This window comes from Apaloderma vittatum, unplaced genomic scaffold (genome assembly GCF_000703405.1).
Source record: "Apaloderma vittatum isolate BGI_N311 unplaced genomic scaffold, ASM70340v1 scaffold6956, whole genome shotgun sequence".
NCBI classification, from domain to species: domain Eukaryota; kingdom Metazoa; phylum Chordata; class Aves; order Trogoniformes; family Trogonidae; genus Apaloderma; species Apaloderma vittatum.
In genome coordinates this window covers 61409-87664 of record NW_009722212.1, presented here as the reverse complement: position 1 = coordinate 87664, position 26256 = coordinate 61409, and the positions used below count along the sequence as shown (strand labels likewise).

General features: G+C 41.1%; 2 protein-coding genes across 3 annotated transcripts in view; one reads left to right on the top strand and one right to left on the bottom strand.

Moving 5' to 3' along the window:
* Positions 1 to 816: 816 nt before the first annotated feature.
* MSH6 (mutS homolog 6) lies at positions 817 to 11137 on the top strand. 2 transcript variants are annotated; one of them, XM_009871683.1, is made up of 8 exons: positions 817 to 993; positions 2312 to 4853; positions 5928 to 6193; positions 6772 to 6889; positions 9342 to 9431; positions 10043 to 10197; positions 10374 to 10573; positions 11056 to 11137. In XM_009871683.1, exons 1-8 carry the CDS (start codon positions 850 to 852, stop codon positions 11135 to 11137), a joined length of 3597 nt encoding a protein of 1198 aa, XP_009869985.1. In that variant the 5' UTR covers positions 817 to 849. The 2 variants fall into 2 exon arrangements, with proteins under 2 accessions (XP_009869985.1, XP_009869984.1); XM_009871682.1 differs by having other exon boundaries at positions 2309 to 4853.
* An 87-nt stretch (positions 11138 to 11224) lies between these two features.
* FBXO11 (F-box protein 11) overlaps positions 11225 to 26256 on the bottom strand; it is a 39372-nt gene continuing 24340 nt past the window's right edge. Inside the window, exons 11-22 of the mRNA XM_009871684.1 lie at positions 19770 to 19987; positions 19361 to 19446; positions 19185 to 19279; positions 17744 to 17866; positions 17548 to 17633; positions 17130 to 17206; positions 16876 to 17019; positions 15889 to 15999; positions 14614 to 14721; positions 13136 to 13244; positions 12640 to 12738; positions 11225 to 12561 (exon numbers count right to left, since the gene is read on the bottom strand). Of these exons, the coding sequence (XP_009869986.1) occupies positions 12432 to 12561; positions 12640 to 12738; positions 13136 to 13244; positions 14614 to 14721; positions 15889 to 15999; positions 16876 to 17019; positions 17130 to 17206; positions 17548 to 17633; positions 17744 to 17866; positions 19185 to 19279; positions 19361 to 19446; positions 19770 to 19987 (1386 nt within the window). The 3' untranslated portion in view covers positions 11225 to 12431. The remainder of the gene's footprint in view (positions 12562 to 12639; positions 12739 to 13135; positions 13245 to 14613; positions 14722 to 15888; positions 16000 to 16875; positions 17020 to 17129; positions 17207 to 17547; positions 17634 to 17743; positions 17867 to 19184; positions 19280 to 19360; positions 19447 to 19769; positions 19988 to 26256) is intronic.

The window sequence follows — 26256 nt, the reverse complement described above, 5'->3', positions numbered from 1 at the left end:
ATATATATATATGTCTTAATTTCTTGAGCATGGCATTAAAGTGAATCCCAGCCTCTTTGGAAACCCTTTCTAGAAATCAGATTGTAGAGCGGTTGGCTTTGTTTTTTGTGTTTAGGTACAGGTAGTGGAAAGAGGAACCGTGGTGCTCGACGGATATGAAAGAGGATGAGGGATGGCACAGCTATTAATAGTAGGCTTTGCTTGATACTCTGCAGTGTCAGGGTGAATTGCCAGCACGATTGATGATTAGATAATCTGGCTAATAGGTTGGTGTTGGGTGCAGATGCCTTGTTGTGCTCACAGGAGCAGTCTGACCAGCCAGCAGAGCCTTAGCCAAGAGGTCTAGATCTTAGATGACCAAGGCCCGTAACTTGAAGATAACTTTACGGTTGAACTTGCCTGTCATGGCTAAAACAGCCGTGTGGTCACAGGCAGGTCTGCTGCACTGCTGGCGTGAAGTGTAAAGTGGTGCTTGTCAATAGTAAGTGGAGTTAGTGTGGGGATATGTAGAGCTTAGCTTGGAAGTATTCAGATGTGGTAATGAGGTACAGAAATAGAAGCAATTCTTCAAACTCTTCATGTACTGGGTAGGCATTTCATTTGTGCATGTTTAGACTTTCTCTAGGGGGAGTTTATCAGGCCGAACGAGTGCTGGGTTGCAGTATTTAAGACGTAGGAATGACTGGTAACAACACTGATTGTTAGATAATTATACTAGTTGTCTGCATCCACTTAAAAGCAAGGTGTGAACACTAACCGAAGGACTGGCTAAATGCTAGACTAGCTTCAGTTTGTGCCGTTATTTGTGATTTTTCAGGTTCGTCAGATGGAGAGACACTGAAGGGAGGTATGTTTTATAGTACAAAGCCTGAAATTAAAAGAGCAATGGTGCTCGCAGATGATGCAATGAGTAAAGATAAAACTAAGCGGCTTGAACTGGCAGTATGCAGTGAACCTTCGGACACAGAGGAGGAGGAAGAGGAGGAAATGGAGGTAAAGTTTTTCTTATTTGCTGTCATTTTCAGAAATAGTGCCAGAACTTAGACGCTGTCTCTTGGAACTAAGCATGGAATATCCTGCAATTCTCTGGTACAGTAATCACCGCTTATCTGCTCTTTAATCGTGCGCACATATGTATCCATATTTCTTTTGTACTGCTTCTCTGTTAGGTCATGTGCTGGCTTCTCACATTTTCTAGTTGGAAAAGCAAGTCTAGTATCTCTTTGGTGTTCTGTATGGTAAGGACTGACCTCAGAAGTTGCTTAACTTCTCTAATGCTCTTTATTGCTAACTCGCTCGGTAATACAGGTGACCTACTTTCTTACTCATAAAGGTGGGTTGTTTTTTTCCTTTCGTGCATTTTTTTTGTCTTCTCTATCTGCTGTTCGTATTCCAGTTTCCCCTAAATTCAATCTGAAGTTTTAAGCTGCTATAACGTAGAAATTTCTAACTTCTTCAGTATTCATCCTAAAGCATTAAATTAGATTTTTGGAGCTCACCTTGTAGAGTAGCACTAAAATACAAATTCTTGTGCTGTTATTACTGGTGGGGTAAAAAAGAGATCTTTTTGTTCGTGTTGTATTGGCCCATCTACTTTTTCTCCAGAGTGACACTGCCCCAAGGGATAGGTGCCACCTCAATCACTGTGTTACATGTTCAGCAGCAGTGCAGTGGGCACTTGCACCTTGTACTCATTACACACCCTCCGCTGCTGCTTTTCTCCAGCTCTGGTGCTGGAGTTCTTAAAGTTTCAGGCTCAGAAAGCCAATAATGGAGTTTCTTTTCTTTCTGCATCACGTGCATGATCTTCCTGGAGTTTGCTCATAAGGTAGTATGTTTGCAGGTGGAAATAGGTAGTTAACAGAAAAAAAAAAAATCAGGGGCAAAACTCAGGTAGGCTAATGCTTAAAGGCTGCAAAAACCAATCACATTTCTGACACAGGTCAGTAGGAAAAAAAAATGACAGCACAGTTAGCTTATGGAGGCATTTCTCCTTTGTGCTGAATTTTATATACACCATATGTCTTAAATGTTTTGTCCGTCAGCATCAGTTATATGGAAAGTAATGAATGGGGCAGTAAAGAATACAAAGAGCAGTAACTTCGCCACTGGCCAGTAGCGGTTTGTTATCCAAAAAAACCCCATTAAATACTGTGAAGGTGTATGGAATTAGCCATGACTCTGCTGTCTCTTCCTTGAAGTATCATAGCTACTGCATTACTGCATGTTTTTGCGCTTCTTTGTGCAGCAGTGATGCTTTGCTTTTGTAGCCAGAATCTTCTATAGGTAAAACAATTTATTTTTCCAGCAGATGAGTGGAAGCGCATCAGGCAACAGCGACGACGGCAATAGTGAGGAGGATGTGAAGAGTAATAAGCGAGTAATGAACAGGGAAAGTGCCATAAAAGCCAAAAGAAGAAGAGTGTTGGATTCTGACAGCGATCATGATGGCTCTGACGTAGAGTTCAAGCCTGACGTGAAAGAAGCAGCAAGCAGCGAGGAAGCTAGTAGTGGGGTGGATGAAAATGAATCGACTGACATGGAGACGGATGCAGAGAGTGTCGCAGAAAGTCCCGTAAAAGTCCCTTCCAAACGAAAGAGAAGAGAGGTAAACAAGCCTGCTAAAAGGAGTAGCTTAGAAAATGAACATTCTGAAACACCCAAAAGAGCAGCAACGGTTTCTTTGGAAGCCAAGTCCAAGCTGACATCATTTAGAGCACCTGAAAGTTTTGAATCTCAAGCAAACGCTTGCAGTGGAGGCGGTGGTGGCTTTGCAGCGTGGGAACATGAAAAGCTTGACTGGCTGCAGGAAGGGAAAAAGAAAGATGCGCACCGGAGACGGCAGGGTGACCCCGCTTACGACCCGTGTACTCTGTATGTACCCGAGGACTATCTCAACAAGTGTACACCAGGAATGCGGAGGTGGTGGCAGCTGAAAAGCCAAAACTTCGACGCTGTGATTTTCTATAAAGTTGGAAAGTTCTACGAGCTGTGTCACATGGATGCAGTCATTGGTGTAAATGAGTTGGGCCTCGTCTTCATGAAGGGCACTTGGGCCCATTCGGGCTTTCCAGAAATTGCGTTTGGCAGATTCTCTGATGTCCTGGTGCAGAAGGGCTACAAGGTAGCTCGCGTTGAGCAAACGGAAACTCCGGAAATGATGGAAACGCGCTACAAGTCGATGGCTCACCCCACAAAATTTGATAAAGTCGTGCGCCGAGAAATCTGCAGAATCATCACCAAAGGAACTCAGACTTACAGCATTCTGGATTGTGATCCCTCCGAGAACCATAACAAATACCTTCTGAGCGTTAAGGAAAAAGAAGACTCCTCTGGACACCGTGTTTATGGGGTCTGCTTTGTTGACACATCGGTGGGGAAGTTTTATGTGGGCCAGTTCTCAGATGACAGGCACTGCTCAAGGTTTAGGACTTTAGTAGCGCATTACACTCCTGTGCAGGTCCTGTATGAGAAGGGGAACCTGTCTGTGGACACACAGAAGATACTGAAGGGCTCACTTGTTTCTTGCATTCAGGAAGGGCTGATCTCCGGTTCCCAGTTCTGGAATGCATCTAAAACACTAAAAGTCCTTCTTGAAGAAGGATATTTCAAGGAGAAGCAGACCTCTGAAAATGGATGCTCTCTGCCTTCTGTAATCAAATCTCTGACTTCAGAGAGTGACTCGCTGGGATTAACTCCTGGTGAAAACAGTGAATTAGCTCTGTCGGCTCTCGGGGCATGTGTCTTCTATCTCAAAAAATGTCTGATTGATCAGGAGCTGTTATCGCTGGCAAATTTTGAGGAGTACGTCCCTGTGGACATTGATGCTGCAAAAACTACAAGCTCAGGTAGTTTCTTTGCCAAAACTGACCAGCGGATGGTGCTGGATGGAGTCACCCTGATGAACTTGGAAGTTTTGCAGAACGGAACCAATGGAACCACGGAAGGTACCTTGTTGGAAAGGATTGACTCGTGTTGTACGCCGTTTGGGAAGCGACTCCTGAAGCAGTGGCTCTGCGCTCCGCTGTGCAATCCTAAATCCATCAACGACCGTTTAGATGCTGTTGAGGACCTTCTGGCAGTGCCTGATAAAACGTCTGAAGTTAGCGAGCACCTGAAGAAACTTCCTGACCTTGAAAGGCTTCTCAGCAAAATTCACAGTATTGGATCACCACTTAAAAGCCAGAACCATCCTGACAGCAGGGCCATCTTTTATGAAGAGATTAAATACAGCAAAAAAAAAATTGCTGACTTCTTGTCTGCGCTTGAGGGATTTAAAGTAATGAATGAAATCATCGATGCCATGGAAGAAGTTGCCAGCGACTTCAAATCTAGAGTTCTTAAGCAGCTCGTCACCCGCAAAGCCAAAAATCCAGACGGCCGCTTCCCAGATTTGAGTGCAGAGCTTAGAAGGTGGGATACTGCTTTTGATCATAACCAGGCTCGGAAGACAGGCGTGATTACTCCAAAGGCAGGTTTTGACCCCGATTATGATAAAGCACTACAGGACATTAAAGCTGTTGAGGAAGATCTTCACAAGTACCTGGATAAGCAACGCAAACTGCTTGGATTCAAATCTGTGCTCTACTGGGGGGCAGGCAAAAACCGATACCAAATGGAAATACCGGAAAGCTTGATATCACGTAATTTACCCGAGGAATATGAGTTGAAGTCATCCAGGAAGGGATATAAACGTTACTGGACCAAGGAGATCGAGAAGATGCTGGCCGCCATGGTCAATGCTGAGGAGCGCAGAGACGCAGCACTAAAAGACTGTATGAGGCGTTTGTTTTACAACTTCGATAAAAACAGCAAGGACTGGCAGACAGCTGTGGAGTGCATTGCTGTGTTGGGTAAGAGATTTTCTTCATTTTCACATGCGTAAAGAGACTCTGGTGCAGTAAATGGTGAAACCTGACCTGGATGAGCAAAAAAATGGCTTGGTGCCAGCTCTTACTTTGCAGTTCAGAAACTCTGATTGTGGTAAGAGTGTTGATAACTATTGGGGATCACCTCTCCTTCCTGTCAGGAGATGGCAGAACAGTTGCTGGGTCTTGGTGTTTGCAAGCTCTTTCTTTTTTTGCTGTGCGATTGTGCCCTGCAGCTGCGTATTTCGCACAGTTCGGCATAGCCTGGTGGGTTTCTTGCTGCTTCTAGGATTCTTGTGTATGGTTGTGTAGCCTCTTATTAAATGAAGGCAGCAATGGTATAAAAATCTAAGCTGGTAGTCATCTCCTTTCCATCTGAGCAGGCTGCTTTCTCGGTAGCTTTTAAAAATAAAAAAAACCCCACCCTGGTCATTGTTACTGCCTTAAATAAGGTAGTCAGTAGGAATGCTTCCCCAAATCCTCCTTAAATTCCTAGGGTAGAAGAGTCCCCTTTGTTTCCTTCAGAGGACTGGTGTACTCTTATACTGTGAATTTTCTTCTGGTGTGAGGCTTTGGGATGCCTTTGTTCCAGGGCAGAATGAAAGCCCTCCCTGAATGCCACTAGGGCAGGAGAGGGAGCACAGGCTGGCAGTGAGCGCTGTCTAGGAATGAGTCTCTAAGTGGGCTGGGAGTCACCCTGTCTACACCACAGTACCAGGGCAAGGACTGAATTGATTTTTGGTAGAGAGTATGTACGTTGTATAGTTTTTGAAGTGAAATGATGCGGATATTAAAGACTTCTAAACTGGAAACTAGAGGGGAGGATTTTTGATCTGACGTCAGTAAAAATCTGGAAGGAATGAGGAACGACGTTGTAAATATTCCCCACCTCCTAGTCGTTCTTCTGGAGTACTTCTTCGGTGTTTACCTCAATAGGGAAATAGAATGGAAATGGAAAACTGTGTTTACAAAAATGCTGTTTGTTGAGTAAATGCATTCCAGTGAATGAATAAAGAAAGGTGGAAGCATGACTTACTGGAATTTCTCTTAATTTTATAGATGTCTTGATGTCCCTTGCAAACTACAGTCAAGACGGTGACGGACCACTGTGCCGACCTGTAATTCTGCTGCCTGTGGATAGTGCTCCTCCCTTCCTGGAACTTAAAAACTCCCGCCATCCGTGCATCACCAAAACTTTCTTTGGGGATGATTTTATTCCTAATGACATTGTGATAGGCAGCAGAGATGAAGAGAGCAGTAGCGAAGCTTCCTGTGTGTTAGTAACTGGCCCGAATATGGGTGGCAAATCTACACTCATGAGACAGGTGATTGCCCTACTTGCGTCAGATTGAATGTTTCAGGATTTTGCATAAAGCAGTTACAGGACTAGAAATTTCAAAGGAGGTCCTAGCAGCGATCTTCAGGACAGTACAGCAATTAGACTGTAAAGATATAATAATAGAAAATAAAATAGAAAATCGTAGATTTTCAGCGTTCACTTCAGTGAGGCCTAAGTTCTGTTTCTCTTATGAGAGCTGTTTGTAGAAAAAGTGGATCTTTTTATCTTTTCCAAGTGGCCTTATCTGGGACCCGGCATCATCTGGCAGATGCTTCTGCAGGTTGAACAAGATGAAAATAGAGCAGCAACTGGGAAAGCAGCAGGCAGTTTGCTTTATAAACGCTGCTCGCTGTGATAACTTGCTGTGTTTTGAAGGCTTTCAGTGTGGTTTAGTCCTACTTGAGATTACGATGCTGCAGCCTGCAGCTGTTACAACAGTAGGAAGCTTTATGTGCTCTAGTCTTTGTTTTAGGGGAAGTACAGCTTCATGCCCTCATCCCCTGTGCAGGACTGAAGCTCCGAGCATGTAGTTAAAATTCAGATGTTTTGATGTTTGTTCTGCAGGCTGGTCTCTTGGTTATAATGGCTCAACTGGGATGCTACGTACCTGCTGAAGTCTGCAGGCTTACGCCGATCGACAGAGTATTTACAAGGCTTGGTGCCTCCGACAGAATTATGTCAGGTGAGTTTCTGAAATCCAGCCGCCCAAAGTGCTTTTGCCACCGAAGCAAGTTTCGTTTCTTGCTTTGAGCAGCAAGTCAGAAAGGAAGGAGAGGCTGCTGGTTTTGCAGGGAGAGCTGGGCAACTGACTTGTCTCATTGGTCAGCGTAGAAACAGGATTGTAGTTATGCCTAGCTTGACATGCTTGTCCTCTGTTGTTTTTGACAGACACACAGGATTGCTTTTCAATGAATTTTGATATTCTAAGCTTGCTGTCCAGTTGGATGTGAGTCTGAGGAGTATCTTTATTGGATATTGTAAAATTGATCATGTTCTACTTACACAGCTTTTTCTAAGTGTTCCGAACATCGCTGCCCCATTTCAGGTTGCTGTTGCAGAGGAGTTTTGGTACCTCCTCTCAAGGACTGGAGGTCCCTTGTTTCAAGTGGAATGCTTGCCTTGTGTCTGAAATCCCATTTTTTTCAGATGATGGAGAGGCAGGCAGGCTTCTTTCTTGGAAGTAGTAGTAGACAATTTTTGGAGTATTTTGTTTCTTCCTTGGAGTGGAAGACAGAAGTGGAAGATGACACAACAACTAGAATGGGCAAGTCTGCCTGTGGTGGTAGTCAAATTGTCATGGGGCCACAAAAACAAAGTATTTTTTGTGGTAACAAGAGTAGTATCGCAACTCGTTTGAGGGAGGGTGCAGATTTTCTGTGATCTTTCTGCTGAAAAATGTGGGTCAGTGAATATGAAAGGAGTTAAGCCTGCTGAACTTGTTGCACATAAGGAATTTGGAAATGAATCATTCCAAGTTCTTAATTAAAAAAATATTTACTCTTCTCCAAATCAAGTCTTTTCTTTGGAGCTAGAGAATTCTACTAAGGCTTTCTTTGCCCAGCTATTTTCCATTTTGTTTAATTTCAGTACAAAAAGAAATCTTAAGGATGCAATAGTCCTTAAGTGCTTGTAGTAGAAGTAAAAGCTGCCCTTTCTGCTGGACAGAGGTAGTCTAGAAAAATGTGGCATTTTCAACTTTTCTTCCACCAGCTAAGAGCTATCCTCTTCCAAATCTGTGCACAAATTTTAACACTTCACATCATGAGGCCGAATCCGCACAGTGGAACTAGCTTTGAAATCTGTTCCACACTGTGCAGAACTGAAAGCACAGTGAAAGTCACTCCGTGGCAGCTGTTTGTAAAGGATGTCAACAGGACTTTGCTGAAGTAAAGTAATATTTTAAAATGGCCTAAACAATTTTAGGGGCTTATTTTCTAAAATGAATAAATGACTGTTCCTAAACTCTGTTAAAAATACATTAGATCCTAGAAATGTCTTTAAATAAAATGCAGAAAGTCAGGATTGCTGGACGCAGTTGAATAATTCATGTTGAGAAGCTGACACGTTAGAGCACAGCACTTGATCCTGCAGCACAAGTTCAGGGAGTGAACACTTGCCTGCTCTGAAATGACATTAAGTGCAGCTGCATGTGATTGAGGGGAATGAAACCTACAAAGAACTAGTAAATCTGAACTTTATACACGTGGATTTATGCTGTGCAAGGGTCTGAATAATTGTGTACTTCTGCTTGTAATCTACTGAAAAAAAAAAAGGTTTCAGGCCTCTTGTCTGGGTTGTTGGAACTCCTGTCAGATGTTAGGTAGTCCTTAGCAGCAGTGTATTTTGTCATGCTTACTGAAGAGTACATATGAGTACAGCCGTAATTAGCTGAATAATTCGACATAAACAACTAAACCAGTAAGTGTAGTCTTTTAGTATTTCTTTTTAAGATTTTTTTTTTAAGATTTTTTTTTTAAAGATTTTTCTGCTTGCCTTTTCACACTGAAAAGCCCCACACCTGAAGTCTGCCTTGTGTATTTAAGAGCAAAAAGGGGCAAAAGCTTCTTCCTGTCTTGTGTCCTTCGTGCCCCGTTTTTGTCCAGCCAGAATGTCTGACTACTATTAAGTAGACAGGTTAAGGTGGCCTATAACTTAACTGTACTCTTAAGGAATCTGCTCTTCTTCTGGCAACTAGAGACCCACTATTTTCGTGCTGAGGAAAAAAGCTTCATGTTTTTATTTCATCTTTTTTTGCTGTCAGGTCTCATTTTTAGCTTGACCAAGGCTCTACGGCAGATGAAATTGGGGTTTAGTTGTGGTTTTTGGATCTTTTGACTACTTCATGGCTTTTTCATTTGTTTGAATGGCTTTAAACTGCAACAGGGTTTGGACACAAGGAATGGACTGGACACCAGGAAAAAATTTTTTACAGATCTGAGTAGTTGGACATTGGAATAGGCTGACCTGAGAGGTGGTTGAGTAACTTTCCGTGGAGGTGTTTAAAGGTCCTTTAGATGCAGTGCTGGGGATATGGTTTAGGGGTGAGATTTCTAGAGCAGGGTTAGTGGTTGGACTCAATGATCCCAGGGGTCTTTTCCAGCCTGAATGATTCTATGATTCTGTTTCTTTTGTAGGTGAAAGTACCTTCTTTGTTGAATTGAGCGAGACTTCCAGCATTCTCCAGCATGCAACAGAGCACTCCCTTGTTCTTGTGGATGAACTGGGTAATTAGTCTATTTTGTAATAGATGAAAATTAGAAACTTAAAGACTGGCTACTGGGCTGCCCAAATGGCAACCAAGTGCACAGGGGCAGCTTTATCCTAATGCTCCTGATGTTTTAAAAAGTCAGAATCTGTGTAACTCGCTCTACCATACATACCATTTTGGGTGCCCTGGGAACCAGAGTATGCCATCCCCCCAGTCATTACCAGCCTATTTCTGGCTGAATTTTCCTGCTTTCCTTTGTGCAATTACTTGCAGCAAACCTTAAGTGAGCCAGCAGCACATCTCAAGAGAGCAGAAATATAGTTCTCCACAGTGCAGAAAAGAGAGCGTGATTGCCATGGGACAAATACTTGGGTCACCTCACACTGGTGGCTCTTGCTACTCAATGCTGTTACTCTCCACACAGCGAGGCAGGAGAAAAAGAAACCACAGAAACCACTACATGGCAAACACAGCATTGCATTTGTCTTTAGGAAAGCATCTTTGCTTCTGTTTAACACCTTAAGGCAGGGGAGAGGGCTCTTTTCAAGTAGGAAGCAAACAATGGATTGAATATACTTTGCCCCTTTCGTTGCGGAGTACACCAGAGCTTTTCCATTTCTTCTCCAGGCAGAGGCACGGCTACTTTTGATGGGACAGCTATAGCGAGCGCAGTTGTGAAAGAACTTGCAGAGAAAATCAAGTGCCGGACTCTGTTCTCCACACACTATCACTCGCTGGTGGAGGATTATTCACGCAACGTGGCCGTGCGGCTTGGCCACATGGTACGTGTGAGCGTAACGTGGGGGGCTTTTCCTTGTGGCTGGCACATCTTGTGCTGCGCGTGCTTTTTGGCGCTTTTCTGCCTTGTGCCGCAGGGGTGTGCCGAGAAAAGGATGTGAAGTTTCATGTGTTTATTATTAGTGTATGTAATACTTGACTTGTAACTTATGCTTTCTAGGCGTGTATGGTTGAAAATGAGAGTGAAGATCCAAGCCAGGAAACGATTACGTTCCTCTACAAGTTCATTTCAGGAGCGTGTCCAAAGAGCTACGGCTTCAATGCAGCAAGACTTGCTAATATTCCAGAGGAAGTTATTCAAAAGGGGCACAGAAAAGCAAAAGAGTTTGAAAAAACAACCATTTCCCTGAGAATATTTAGGTAAGGCCTTGGGTTTTCATTATTAAGTTGCACATTGCCTAGTAGGCATCCATTTTAAAATCTGGGCAGAGGCTGTTACTCATAGTCTCACAGCAGAGGGGGCAGTTAAAAACTACTTTTGTGAATGTCAAACGTACTTGATGAGCAGCGAGAGAGGGAGGTTCTAAAGCCTGACTGCAGGAGGGCAGACGGGAAAGGAGATGTGGTATTTTAAGCCCTGGGTCACTGCGTCAGTCCCCAGGGCTAAGAGCTTAATTCGCACCGAGGTGCCAGGCTGGCTTCAAGCCGAGCCAAAGGGAAGGAACACCCGAATAATAATCCCAGCACTGGGGAGGGCACCAGGGGACATGACAGGAGAAGCAGAGCCCACGGTGGCCACCTCTGTGACGAAATGGTGTTGGTGCCTTCTGAAGGTGTGCCCAGCTTTAGCTCTGCCCCTCGGGTGTCTGTGGTGGAGGAAGCCGACGCTTTGTTTCCCCCAGGTACCTGTGCCTGCTGCTGGAGGGTGCAACAAGAGACGCAGATGCTGTTCGGAAACTCACCGCCATGCTCGATCACCTTTAAGAACAGGAGGACTTTTTGGTTTTGTTCTGGTTTGGGGTTTTTTTTTTTTGTACTGGTGGTTTCTCAAAAAGGTGGTATCAGACAACGTTATGATCTAATAAACTTTATTTTTTAAAAATGACCATTTTTCCATTGTCTTTCCTAGGAAATTAAACCCTTTAATTCTTACCTACCCTCTACATAATGGTTATTGAGTACTCCACAATATATTAAGTCTAGATGTTATGGTACATGCATACACTTTCAGGCTGTTGATTACCCACTGTCACCAATACACATAAATGGAAAAAAGCTATGAAACTGTATAGGGCTGTATATATACTTGTCTCAGCTTCATTAGAGCAGGAAATTGCTGTGATTTCCAGCAGGTTATGTAAGTAATGTCCAGACTGTTCAAAAAAAACTATGAACAGAGTAAAGTACAAGACTGTTTTGAGGAGACTTTCTAACGTGTACTTTAAAACATAGTAAAATTTCTTTCACAAAACTTAGTTACATGGGTACTTTGTTTTATAGTGCATTATAGTCTAGGAAGTCTCATTAAAACACTCGCTTCTTTTTGTTAGGGTGGTTTGAGTACAGGCTATTGCTGGGGCAGGGAAGGAGATTATTCTAACTTCAGAGAACACCAGAAAAATTGCTGGATATAATTTAAGATTAGTGTTTTCTCTTTCATAGAAAGAACGTACATACTGGGACATGAGTACAGTTACAGCAAGTCTAGGTGTGCTAACAAAACAGGACACATTCAAGTACAATAAGATTTTTTGCTTGAAATTAGAAACAAACTACATGAGATTAAAGCATTAAAATCATATTTCTCAATCTGAATAAATGTTAAAAAATCAAAAGAAATGCAGAAGTGCTAGCTCACATTTTTTACCATGTTACAAAAGCAATTGGTACCCATGTCCATAAAGGCAGCAACAAAGAATGCTGCTTGTCTACAGAATAGTACTACTGCAAATTGGACTGCGTTTCAATGCTACTTGTAAAAACACCAGCTTTCAGAAGTTGGTATCTGTACAAAATTGCAGCTTATTTTTCTTCACTTCTGTCCCTTCAAAGTCTTTGTTTACACAGTAATGCTAAAACGCCCAGTTCTGTTATCCTGAGTCAACATATTGCCACTTTCTTTTTTGGTAGGTTGAGCTCCATAGTGTCAACACCTCACACATCCGCTTTAATACAGTCTCTTTCTGCAGAAATGGGCAAGTATAACTTCCTCCAAAAAAAAAAAAAAGGTTTAACAGTTATGATATTAGAATGGCAGGACTTGCTTTCTGAAAGGAATTCAGTTGTGCTGCAATGTATTGGATTCTATAGGAGGAGCAGAGTCATATAGTGTATCTGTATCATGTGTAGGCTCTCCAGCAAGCGTACAGGGATTCGACAGTGTTCCAGCACCACAGTCACAGAAAAACCTGCAAAGAAAGAGAGCCCTTCAGTTGCCACTTCCCTTGCGTCACCCAGCGTGCTCGACGGACTCGCTGGAAACTTACCTATCGTGTCTAATGAATTCTACGTCATGTCCTTGATGGCACTTCTTAATGCAGTTCACACAGATGGCGTTACGGTCCGTGGTGTTACAGGTGTGACACCTGAAGGAAAAGGCATCACATTAGGCACGGATCAAAACCGAACGAGCCCAGGAAAGCGCTCTGGGAGAAGGCAGGGGCAGAAACTAAAACAACATGCACACGACAGTAAAACCTGAGGATTTTAAGTGAACTTGGATTTCACAGCATACGTTGGTGGCTCGTTTCAAAAAAGCAGTTCTGCTGTATAACATCCTTTAGGCTCAGGTTCACAGTAATGACACATTTTCCTCGAGCCCATAGTTAATTTAAGACAAAGGGAACCTGTTTAATCCTCTCCTGTTGCAGCTGAGGAAGAGCAGGCATTTGTGCGTCAACAGACATAGGGCAACTTGCTAGAAGAGAAATTGTGTTAATTTTGGAACCTTACTGCAGCAGGTGATTGAAAAGAGCCCGTTACCTGTAGAAGTCATGCATCGGGTAGCTGGTGTAACTTGAAATCTTATATAAACACTGGCCTCTACTGACAGCTTTTTCTATGGCATCTTGATTGTTCATTATTTTGTTATCTGTCAGGGATTTAAAAAAAAAAAAAAAAAGAAAAAAAAAGAAAAAAAAAAAGCCAAGAATTAATCACACCTGGATCAACAACTGCTGTTTCTTGAGGTGTTAAAGCAGAAGGCTCCTCCTCTTTCTAAGAACTAAACCCATCAGGAACAGTTATTTCTACACCTGCATTTTAGTTCTGGCATTTAAGCGTATTAAATCCCCAGTGCCAGCTTAGATACCCAGCCAGCGCGGTGCACGCCGGCACACCAGAAAGACCGTTGTTCCTCTTGGCGCCCATTGCGGACAATACCTGGTAAGCCTTCCTTTACATACTCTTCGTGAACCGGTTTGTGAATACGTGGTTAGAGAAGCAAGCCTTCCTGCAAGGCTTAAGTTTTCTGTTGAGAAGTTTGAAGCCCACATGTTTGAAAGCCTCTGGTCTACCCTAAGGACTTTTACACACCCAGGGGGTGTCATTTCCGCCAGCGGGGGTGAAGAATAAGGTACTTGCCAACACAGTGGAAGCAGGAATTAGGCCTGACCACCCTTCAGCACTATAAAAGACATGTCCAAGGCTGAGCAGATTTGATAGTCCTCTCTGTTCTTCAGCTACTAGATCTTCCAACAAGCCCCAAAGTGCACCTCAAACTAGTTTTGTCCACTCCCAGTGGCACCACAGCACTCACTAGTGCAGTCAGTAAGCCCAGGAGCTGTGACACAGAGAGACAGAGCTCCTGTTTTAAGTGGTGCAAAGAATATACACGAAAAGGCATAATGAGTGCAGCCAAGCAGGTCAAAATTCTGCACACAGAACCTTTTCCTTTCAGAATAACCTCCGGGAGCTGTCTGGCATTCAAACTTATCACTCCAATCTCCTCTAAGAGGACGTCTCATGCACACTTGCCCACAACACATGGGAATTCTATGTATATAAACTGTTCCTGTTCTGTAAAAGAAGTGATTTAGGGTTGTGAATATTTACATTTTTAGATCCTAAAAGCCAAGTGAGGCATCAATCTTTACCGGATGCTTGTTTTCAGATATGTGACAAAAGACTTTCCATTATACAAACTAAGAATTGGCATCTGAGATGGGCGAAAGACCACTAACGAGTTCGGAAACAATTCTGAGACAGAAAGGCTAATAAAAGAGTTTTACTACGATAGGAAAGCCTTAAGTTATGTTTGAAAGTGTCTGTCTAAAAGTCTGCGACAGCTTATCTTGGCTTATTACCTTCAGCTGAAAAAACTTAGTACCACCAGCTGAAGGTGGTACCGAATCTGAACCGAAGAAGAAAAAAAATGATACAATAAACACCAAACCCAGCACCTAATCAAACAAACAAAAAAAAAAGCAAAGCAAACACAATCAACGAGGGCTCAGGCTCACCTTTCATCGTGACATTGACACCAGATGCTAGAAATAAACCTCCAAAGCGGTTGTTGAAAATCTGATTGCCTTCTAATGTAGCAGTTGCATGATTTGTTATTTCAATACCTTTATTGGGTCAGGGGAACAAAGAAGAGAGAAGAAAGTGGGGAAGTTAAATCCTTAGTGATTGTGCATTTGTGCCTCTCTCATCATGATCTATAGTTTGTTCATTTTTTGTAAATGATCATAAACTCGGGGGAAAGAAAGGAAAATGACATAGATAAAAATTGCACCGTAATTTGCTATAAAACTGAGGTTCAAATGCTGCTGTTGAATCCTTTCAAGGAGCTACAGCTGGCATGCACGGTTCCTGGTAGCGACGAGACACTACGAGTTTATCTGTAATAAAACGCTTCTGCGATCATGTATTTTCAAGGGAGATATGATTTCTGGGTGCTTAAAGCTGTCATCTGCTCATATATTTGAAAGTTCTTGCACACATACCTTACCCTTTTAAAAATATCTTTTAAAAAAAGTTCTCAAGATGGGCACCTAAAATTCATTTCTTTAGCTCTTAGCTTTTATCAGAAACCCGTGTCTTCCGAGTCATTTGTCCAGGACTGCTCTTGACAGCAACCTATCCTTCCCCCCCACCACACTGAAACAACACCTTTAGAGGTTCTTCTCAGAAAACTTGCTTCTTCTGAAAGAAAGATGGGAGAAAACTCAAGAATACAATTTTAGTTGAAATGGAACGAAATGCAAGACGTATGGAGCCGTGACCATTAAACAGTAAATTGCAAAAAAACCACTATCAAACATTCTTCATCTCTTTTGGAGCAGGAAATGTTCATTTGAATAAATTCTCATGGTTTTGGAGTCAGAAAGTTGAACCTGAGATGAAGTTCGAAATCTCTTCCGAATGTATACTTGCTCTGCTTCCTAGGTTTTAAAGCAGTGATAAAAATATCCAAACCAGCATCCAGCAGATCAACTGTAAATATGCCCTAGACGACTTCATCAATTACTTCTATAAAATAAAATAATGAAAAAAAATATTTCACAGAAAAATGAGAAGGCAAAATATGGGTTGTTTCTCAACATGCTAGCAATTCCAGAGACTGCTGTAAAGATACACAGATACTGCGAATTCTCAAACGATTTCTAGAATACACTGAAGGATACTGCAATCTCTGTTCAAGTGTCTAAATGCTGTGGGGCAAAGAAACTCAAGAGTTAGCTTTGTGAAGAGCTTGCTCTAACACTTCAAAATCTGATTTATACAACACAAACCTGCAGCAAATCCATCGAATATCCGATTTTTCCTTAGCACGGGGTGGCTGTTGGTGCTGATAAGAACACCTGCTTGAGCATTCCTGAAGATATCGTTCTCTTCCAGAAGACCTATGACAGACCGACAAATGCGACATTTGAGCTTAACATTCCCTTACCTGTAACCATTCGGTGAAATATTTTCCAAAGATATCATGTATCATCCTCCTGCTAAGTCCTTTCATTTGGGGAATACCCACCAACAGCACTGCAGTTGGTGATCAAATTTTAAAGTAATTCTCAGTGTATAATCATGGAAGCGTATTTTTTCAGTATACAGAATAGCATTTGAGTTTGTATGCGCCATTACAGAAAACTCCTTAGGTTCTTTCACTTTCTAAGTTTTTCTTCAAATTGTTCTTGTCTCCTAAAATGAGCAGCCTGCCAAGGCAAAGCCTAACTTGGATTTCTGTTATTGCAGAACAGGATTACTTTAAAATGGTTAACTTAAAGCTCATTTATGGCAAGTGATTATCTGTGAAATATGAAAAGCTGCGACCGGGACACACAACAGTCAGGGGATTCCAGAGGAGGATCACTTCTAAACATACGAGTACACAAGACATTCCTTAAAGCTCTGGTTTTTCCACCTCAACCTAAAGCCTTTGACACTGGCAGAACCTGAACTGGTCAGATGCCTGATCTTGGCTACATGACTCGAATTCCAGGCCGTCTTACGGCAAAGCTTACAAATGCAGGTGGGATACAAGGACTGTCCTAAGCAGCAACCTAACAGTCTTCTTGAATGAGATTAATAACTCTCTGCTTCCCACAGATTTCGGTATTACTGATGGTATTAAGGCTAAAAAGCATCAGCCAAAGTTCACTGTAACTATTTCATTACTTCAGAAGACAAGAGCAAGGTTTCTAAAGAGCACTTTAAAAAAGGACCTGAAATTGAACTCTTATCCCGAATACTCAGTATAGGCCAGTAAGGGTAAAAACTACCTCTTCCCCCATTAAATATACAGATGCCTCCATCTCTTCCATCATGGATTTTATTTCTTCTTAGTGTAGGATTACTGTCTGTTTTAATCCATACACCAGCCATTGCATTATCAAAAATTTCATTGTCTTCTATAAATCCAAGCCCTAAAATTGAAGGAAGGGTGGAAAAAAATAAAATCAAAAAGGATAATAAATGGGAAGAGATAATATTGCAGAACATAAACAATTCTGGGTAAACGTGAAAACAAACCTACCAGAATTATAGACAAGAATACCACCATTCTGACCACCCCAAATCTTGTTGCGTCTAATTTTGGGGTTGCTTCCAGTTCTAGAGAGAAACGTAAGCAAAGGCGTAATTTAAAACGTGTTGATAACGCTTCCCGTAGAAGTGCCCCACAGAACTCACTGCTTAAAAATCCTACTAAAATACAATTATTTCCAAACATGTAAACCTATATTAGCTTTACAGACTTCAAGGGCCACATATTCTAGTCAACATCCAGGCATTACTAGTAAATCTTTCATGTAAGTTGAAGCAGAGAATATTCAAACATTCTGGATTTTAAAAAGGTTTTTTTTAGAAACAAACCAGCAAGAACAGTTTAAAGGACACGAAAGAGCACCAAACAAGCTACGTCTGTTTTGACACAAAATGGGAATACATTTTACCTTATCTGAACCCCTGAGTACATGTGATTATAGATGTCATTGTCTTCTAACACGCCATGTCCATTGTCATAAAAATAAACTCCAACCTAACACATTGAGAATTAAATTATTAGTTCCAAGAGTAACGAAGTATAAAGACACAGAAGAACTTTCTTCTCTATGCCCCCACCCTTGTAACCCAGAGAACAAAACTCACTTGTTTCCCACTGTGTATTCTGTTTCTCCTCAAGACCGGAGTGCTCCCTGTTGTCACCCAGACTCCAGCCAAAGTATTGCTGTAAACTTCGTTTTCCTCAATCACACCTTGTCCTTTTTCATGCTAAATACAAGACAATTTAAGAGTTGAGAAAACCTGCTAACTGCCAATACTGTTTTTCTGGCTGCTTTGCTGTAGCAAAGTAACGTTCTTCCTTTGAAGTACCTATTTCCGCAGTATGTTTTTTAATTAAATAACAGCACATCATGATTTTGAATGTTTTCATGAAACGAAAACACTCTGCATGTAAATCATTATATTTCAAGGCTCTGCAGTAGTAGCTGCAAATCTCTGCTAGCTGTTGGTAGAAGAGGTACCTCCCCTCTTGTGTGTCCAAAAAAGGGCAACGAAGCTGGTGGAGGGTCTGGGGAACAAGTCTGATGAGGAGCAGCTGAGGGAACTGGGGTTGGTCAGCCTGGAGAAAAGGAGGCTGAGGGGAGACCTTCTGGCTCTCCACAACTACCTGACAGGAGGTTGTAGCGAGGTGGAGGTCAGTCTCTTCTCCCAAATAACAAGCAGTAGGGCAAGAGAAAACAGCCTCGGGGGAGGTTTAGATCGGACATTAGGAAAAATTTCTTTACTGAAAAAGTGGAACGGGCTTGCCCAGGGAAGGAGTGGAGTGACCATGGCTGGAGGTGTACAAAAGACCCGTAGATGTGGTGTTTAGGGATGTGGCTTAGTGGTGAGCTTCCCATTGCTGGTTAATGGATTTTAAAGGTCTTTTCCAACCTAAGCAATTCTATGATTTTATGATTCTGCAGTGCTGTGCAATCAGATGAAAGCTGTGGCATCTGGCACCCACACACGTGCACCACTAGCTGAACCTTGGGTAACTTTTGGCTGGAAAGATACACAAATATTTCTCAAAATCTTATATTGCTTAAGGGAACCTGATCCAGTTCAATTAGCAGAGCCCTTGCACACGCTGGAAATTGCACTGAATTCCTCACTTTTACAATACACGACCATACAGCAATTGCAATGTATATCATCCTGAAGGCAAAAAAAAATATTTTCTGAGATTAGTGGTAAGCACATTATACTCCAAAAAAGCTGAATGAATTTTTAGTCTTTTTTTAAATGACAAACTACTATGAAAATTAAACCTTTAAAAAGCTTTTAGCCAAGAAATGGTGAAATTCTATCATCTATCTCATTTTAAATTTTTTATTCTGCAATAGAAATAATTTATTGACATTTGTAAGTGCCTTCATCTTTTAAATATCAGCACCAACTTCAGTCTATTGCAATTAACCTAGTTTTTAACGTTAAGAAATTCAGTCATTGTAAGTGGAATCAAATATTTTACATAGAGTACCTTTTTCCAACATTTATATAAATAAAGAACAGGTTTGGGTCCCTGTCTGTAGGTAATACTCACTACATAAATTCCACCATGTTGGCCATCATGAATCTTGTTGTGTCGAACTATGGGACAGCTGTTTGTCCGAATCTGTATTCCTGCTAATGCATTACCTGTTAACAAAAATGTTACTTAATACAACTTACATACTAATTTTTCTCAGAATTCAAGAGGCAATAAGCAAATTAGCTTACCATAAATGTCATTTCCTTCAATAAGGCCTCTTCCATCGCCAAAGATATAAACACCACCTTGATTCCCATTAAAAATTGCATTGCCCCTAAGGAACAAAAGTATTATGAAATTATTTTAATACACTGCACAATATTATACATTTACACTGCACAATACTATACACGTACGCAGTGTCTAGGACTGTAGACTATTCAGATGTAAAACAGACTTTATGTCTCTGACAAATACATACTTCCAAGTATACATGCAAATTAAAAGTGCAGTTGAACTGAACACAGACAGCAATTTCATTTTTACATACACAGGAGTATTTACAGTTCACTAAATAAATGAAATAAAATTGCACTTTTCCCATCCCCATCAAATCTCTTCTTTTAAGTAGTAAAATATCAACGAGGAAAACAATACCTTATTGTTGGGTCACTGTTTGAGGTAATCCAAACACCTGCAAAATTGTTTGCATAGATTTTGTTCTCTATGAATTGTCCTCTTCCTTTTTCATGTACGTAGATTCCTCCAGTCTGGCCGTGATGGATTTCACACCGAACAACCGTGGGATTGGCATATGCTTTCACTTCAAAACCTGCTATCCTGTTTCTATGTATGTTGCAGCTTTCGAAGTAACCCTTAAGACACAAAACACGCAGTTTTCTGTAAAAGCTGTTTGAAAATATGAAGGCTAGTCCCACTCCTCCCTACTTTCTAAATAAAATCCTCATTTAAAAGGAAACAGGACTAAAATTGACAATACATATGTACTTATAGCTCATTAAAACAGCTACTGCCACTGTATCATTTTTTCCCCACAAAATAAAATACTGTTTCAAAGACACTGCGTTTGCATTGCTATTTATTAACTCCTACAGAATACCAAGAAAAAAATGTCAACTCTGGATATAGCACCTCCAATAGGACTGAATATCAGATTTCCTTGGCAGCTCCAAAGGATCAGACTCCTTCCAAAGGCCAAAAAGCTCACAGATCCAATATAAAAAGGGCAGTGCCACGAAGAAGACTACCTACTTCTTTTCAGACTGGGAACCACATATACTTGGCAAGAATGGGATTTATTTAGGAAGAAGGACCCTACATTTCTTTGAAGTAACTGGTCAGAATGGATGTGGGAGACGAGTAATTTTTCCAGGGCTGGATTGGTCTGGGCAGTCCAACTGGTAAACTTCATTTCCCCCTCTGCTTTTTTTGAACGGTGTACACAAATTACACAACTATTTAGACACTGCAATACTAGTGGTAGGCCTGCAACAAAACTGTATTTAAATAAATGCTTTATAAACAGCACAGCTGTGAAAAAAAGGCATTTCACAAAGCCATCTCAGGCACGCTCCTTCCGTTATGCCAACAAGCACATGTACAACAACACGATGAAAGGGTCCATCTGAAAATCTGTCTGGCAAAACAGTTGTTTTTCTGCCCAATGATTTCTCCAATTCCAGTTTGTTCCAGAACCGTGCAAAGCAACGGTGTCCTTTCAGAGCATTTTTCTGATGCAGTTTTAGAATATTTTGATAGTAAAATGCAAACTATTTTAAGAGGTGAACTTTAATGGTATTGTATGTCCATTTTGCCCAACTAAAAGAACAGAAATGAAACAACTGGAAGAGAGCAAGCTTCTCTTATGATTCGATGATTCTCTTATCGGAGGTGGTAGAGAGTCTCCAAGTGATGTGTTTTAATTTGCAGACAGCTTGGATGTAAGCTCTTGAAAGCTCTAGACCAGTGGGCAGCTGCAGAGGGCAAGACTGAAAAACAGAGCATGTGACATCCCACTCTGCTGCTGACAACCTAAACTGCATCACCCTTTGTATCCAAGAACACGTGGCTGAAAGATAACATGAACCGAGCTTTCTTTTCTCCGAGTTGTCTGTGCTTTGCAAAGCCATCTATGGTATAATCCATCTATATGATTCTAGCTTTAGCACTATCGGTCCTCACCATGCAACAGATTTTCTGTTTAATGAACTGGTAACACGTACACAGGTAAAACACCTGACCTGAAAGGACCTCCCCTTATCTTTGCCACCCTTGTAGGCACCTTGTCCAAATACTGTTCCTCCTGTAGGTAGGTCTCACTACTCAGAAGACTCGTTCTACTCACAAGCTACAGAGAAGCACAGTTCCTCCTACTGCTCAGTGTAACTGGACTCCAGTGCTTGCACTCACACAGCCAACTACCACAAGCATCTCAACCCTGGACTTTCTACTCCCTACCACACGGAAATTACTCCAGTAACTGCCAACCTAGGGACAAAGCACTCTGTTTCACTGCTGTATCACTTATGTGCTGTGAATTGCTACAAGACTTCATCAAACGTGTTCTGATTACAAAAAAGCAGAAATACACACAGCTCAATAAGGAAATCAAAGTAGCATGCACTTCCCCCTACTCAGAGGGTCGCAGCCAGAAAAGGCACCACGTTGATTAAACATTCTCCAAAAAAGTACTATCAGTGTGCACAGCTTGGCTCCCCAAGCCTCTCTGGGTGACAAATAAAAAAGTCAAATAGAAAGAGTCTACTTTCAATAAACATCCAGAATATGCTTTTTTTCAAGGACTTGGCATTGGATTTCTTCATAGCAAGTCAAGATGTTTTCAGAGTTCTCAAGGAAGCTACGCACTAACAGACAGGGGAATCTAAAGGAGATCTCAGAAATACACCTTCATGCCAACACACAGCCTTTTTTCCCCTCATTTTCACTCAAAATTAAGCTCTCAGAGAAACCTAAGATGACAGTTTGGTATAAAGCTTAATCCTCTTAATGGAATACATAATTTCAATTAAATTATTACTACACAGGGCCTGATATCTTTTTAATTACTTCACACATTATCTTCCTTTGAGTGCTAAATACATTGCAACTACAGCAACGTGATGGAGTAAAAGAGGTATTTCAGATGCGCGTCATCATAGTCATTTCAGATACCACGTGGAAGTGGTATCTGCAAACAAGCAGAGCCTTTACCATGCGGTCAACAACATTTCTGAGAGCTTCAGCAAGCACTGTTATTTAAGAGCATGGAAATTTTGGTGCAAATATCTTTAATTCGCAAAAAAAATACCATATACTGTGTAACTTTTAATCTTGCTTGGAAATGAAGTGAAAGTGAAGGCTCTTTCAAATCCTGTTTGTGTCCCAGTGTTTCTACATAATATGGAACTTCATCAAGGAACAGCAGAGGCACCCACAGATTAAATGTAATACATCCTAGAATACCCTAACATCACTTGAAAGCAGAGTACAAGTGTAATTTCTTGCTCTTCTACCGTCTCAAAAAAGTTGGACCACTCATTTGGAAGAAACTGAGAATTTGCTGTAAGCCTCTGTAAAGGAAGTGCTCCTTAAAGGGGAAAAGAAAAAAATAATAATCTATATCTCAGATTCCTTTATAAGGCTGACTGTCGGATCAGAAAGTCAAGGTTTTCTGCTAAGTAAGACCTAACATTCAATATTCATAGAGAAACTGCATAAAAACATTCAGTCCACCTAAAGCAGAGTTAGCTTAAGTTGAACTGCTGACTTGGAGCTGATGCAGTTAAAGCCAGTGTATTTCTGCACTTGTTACCATGTCTGAACACCACCTGTGTGCGTAATTATTAAACTGAATTCAGCTAAACCAACAGAATCGCTGTTTGTCAGAAACATATGCTCTTCCAGCCCCGAGCGACCACCTCATTTCCAGACTGCACTCTTCCTACACCCTTCTCTGTTGAAATCAACTTCTTTGGCCCAAAATCATCCCCTATGGAGAAAAATTAAGATCATCCGTCTTTAAGATGTGCTCAGTCAATCCCTGTTATGTTTTACAGCCACCACAGCCTTCAAAAGGCATTGCTGTGCCTTTGAACTATATCCCCTCAGGGAGAGGTCTTTTTTTTTTTTTTTCCCCTTGAATCCCAAGAAATCATATGGGAATAAGTTCTTTACCACAAGGGTGGTGAAACACTGGAACAGGTTGCCCAGAGAGGTGGTGGAAGCTCCGTCCATGAAGACACTCTCAAGGTGAGGCTTGACAGGGCTCTGAGCAACCTGATCTAGTTAAAGGTGTCCCCGCTCTCTGCTGGGGGGTTGGATGAGATGACCTTTACAGGTCCCTTCCAAACCAACACATTCTACGATTTTCAAGCGTGCTGGCTATTTCACTTGTATTTTGCGACGGTTTCTGAATACAATTCATCAACCAGCAGTAGAAAATCCTGGAGGATGCAGCACCTGGCAGTGCCAAGGCTGCTTAGTAAGAAAAAGAGGGCCCATGTAAAAAAAAAAAAAAAAAAAAGGCATTACGATCTCACACAAAAATATCAAGTTTAAGGAGGCTCAAAACACCTTAGCAGTAGCTCTCTGACTGAAAAGCTTAAGTATTAAAAAGCAAATTTATTTAACATACCAGGCAAAGCATTGGCTGTGGACACAGGAGGACAGCTAGAGTGACAGACAGGGTGGCCAAGAACACACCACTGCAGCCTGTTAAGATCTGAGCAGAGACAGGAACCACGAGCAAACATCATAGTATTGGTAATGTTGATGTTTTCACACAGTACTTAACGCATAAAAAAGTTGATGTGATGACAAAGAAGGGTTCCTGTGCAGCTGGACAAGCTCAGAAGACTTTTTACATCAATATAAACTCAGTAATTGAACATGGATTTTAATTTTTTTTTGTTTTCTGCATTTGATCTCGTCTAAAAAATACTGCTTTGAAATGCATTAGTGTTAAAACTTGCAAGTGATGGGATTTTGTTCACCGCTTTTCTTCTCTGAGGATTTTTTCCTCATGTATTTCTAAACGGGCTTTTATTCTCTCTCTATCTCAAAGATCAGAATATTACAGAAATGCAGAGGTATTTCATGTTATTATTTGAACAATACAGGCATACTAAAAACAGAAGAAAAAGGAAAATGAAAGCTAATAGTGCAACCTTTAACACTTCCTAAATATTTATTGACCATGGCATTCCCAACAGGTAAAAAAAAAAAATCCCAAGAGGCCAAGATAGAAATGCATTGCTAAAGAGTATATGATTCTCTATCAACTTAATTAAATAGCAATAATAAGTGTGACTGACAGCACAAAAAGTTCTTTTAAAAAAAAGATGTTTATAAAAATTTGCCTCCCAAAGCCTGGAACACTCTTTATTTAAGAGTTAGTGGATTTTACAAAAACCCAAATGCAGCATAAAGAAAACCACATTCACGACACATGATTTTTAGCGCATAGGAAAAATTTGCTATTGCAGCAAAAGGCCAATTGAGGTTTCATGTAGTCTTTACAGAAACTGGCATATTTATATTTCTTCTACATAAGCTTCATTTATATTTTTTGGACTTTATATACACACTTTAAAATACTACAGATCAGATAATTTTAAAGACTGAGCTACCAGCTAGTCATGATCACTCTACTCAGACATGCTACTACACTTTTGTTTCATCAAGAAGAAAAAAAAAAAAAAAAAGCAACAGTGCTACATTTCTCATTCATTTGGGAACAAAAATGAAAACTGTTATGCCTCAACCTCAGCTTTAAACTATAAAATCATGCTTATTCTTACAGTCAGTTGGAACTCCTCTGTTGTTTGCACACAACTACTAAATACAAGTTATGTCAAATGTGTGGTAACTCATCTCAGGCCACTGGCAAGAGGTCAGTGTAAGGCACCGAGGGCTGCCAATGCCATGCCGCGTTTTTAATGCCTGCTTGTTAAACCTTTGGCACAACCACTAAGGCAAACATCAGAATTTCGCCAGTTTAGAAATAAGAGGTTAAGTTTCTACAAGTTTTGAAACACAAAGAACAGTCTGAGAGCATGAAACTGAAAAACAAAGCACTCTTGAACCTTTCAGAGCCAGCACTCCAGCACTGAAACCCACGGGAAAAGAACATGTAGGGTAGGAATTCAGCACTGGAATGTACTTATCCCACTTCACAGTCACAAGCAATGAAAAAAAATATATATATATACACACCCAAAAATAACAGAAGGGAAGTGAGAGAAATGAACACAGAAAACACATTAATTTGTTTAGGTATGTAGGTTTTGTATCTGAAAGATACTGTATCGCTTAAAGAGTAGGTAAATATTGCCAATGATGTCATTTCATCATCTCTAGCACTAGCACGATACAGAAGAGAGGACACTGCCAAATGTAGACTTTGAGATGGAAGAAGGGAAATCTTTCAAAGGAGTTTATGACTAAGAATCATTTCAATAATATTTGCAGTCGAGATAAATATTTTTTCACATATTCTCTTTAATCTGCCAGTGTTTCCTTTAAACAAAAAAGAAAAACTTATTTCTATTCCATTTTGCTTGTGATACCACACTGATCACAGCACTGGGACAGGCATTCCACCAGTAAGAAAATACATCAAGCTAGATTTTCCAGTTAACCCTTAAAACTACCTAGGTTACTAAAGCTCTCCTTTACCAGCTTTTCTATAGCTGAAATGACTTCATTACAGGTTTCTGAGGCTGTTTAAGACCTGGAGGGATGCAGGGATATATGTATCCACTGAAGTAGATTAGGAGTGCTTATGTAATATGACACTAGAGCTTAAATAAGGCAGTAGCAGCGTCCAAACAGTGAGATAATATAAACCAAAAGATGTAACATCTTCAGTTTCCAACGACTCTTTGCAAAACGGCCAAGCAACTACATCTCTAGAGAATCTAAAATGACGTGAAGAAATCTGACAGAAGATTGCTAGAAGGGCATTCTTCTAGGCTGGTATAATCTTGCCCAACATGGAATAAACACGCTCCTTAGGATGTAACTAAGGGAGTGGATAAGAGACACCCAACGGAGCAGAATCCCACCACTGGCAAGATGATCTTATGCCAGCAGCAAAACCGAGAGAACTCTGTGACCTGTTCGC

Excerpts from the sequence above, each read along its gene's own strand:
- MSH6 (XM_009871682.1), top strand. The coding sequence starts at position 850 with ATGTTTTATAGTACAAAGCCTGAAATTAAAAGAGCAATGGTGCTCGCA. Across the intron at positions 4,854-5,927 it reads GGAGTGCATTGCTGTGTTGG|ATGTCTTGATGTCCCTTGCA; the intron begins GTAAGAGATTTT and ends TTAATTTTATAG. Across the intron at positions 6,890-9,341 it reads CTCCGACAGAATTATGTCAG|GTGAAAGTACCTTCTTTGTT; the intron begins GTGAGTTTCTGA and ends TTTCTTTTGTAG.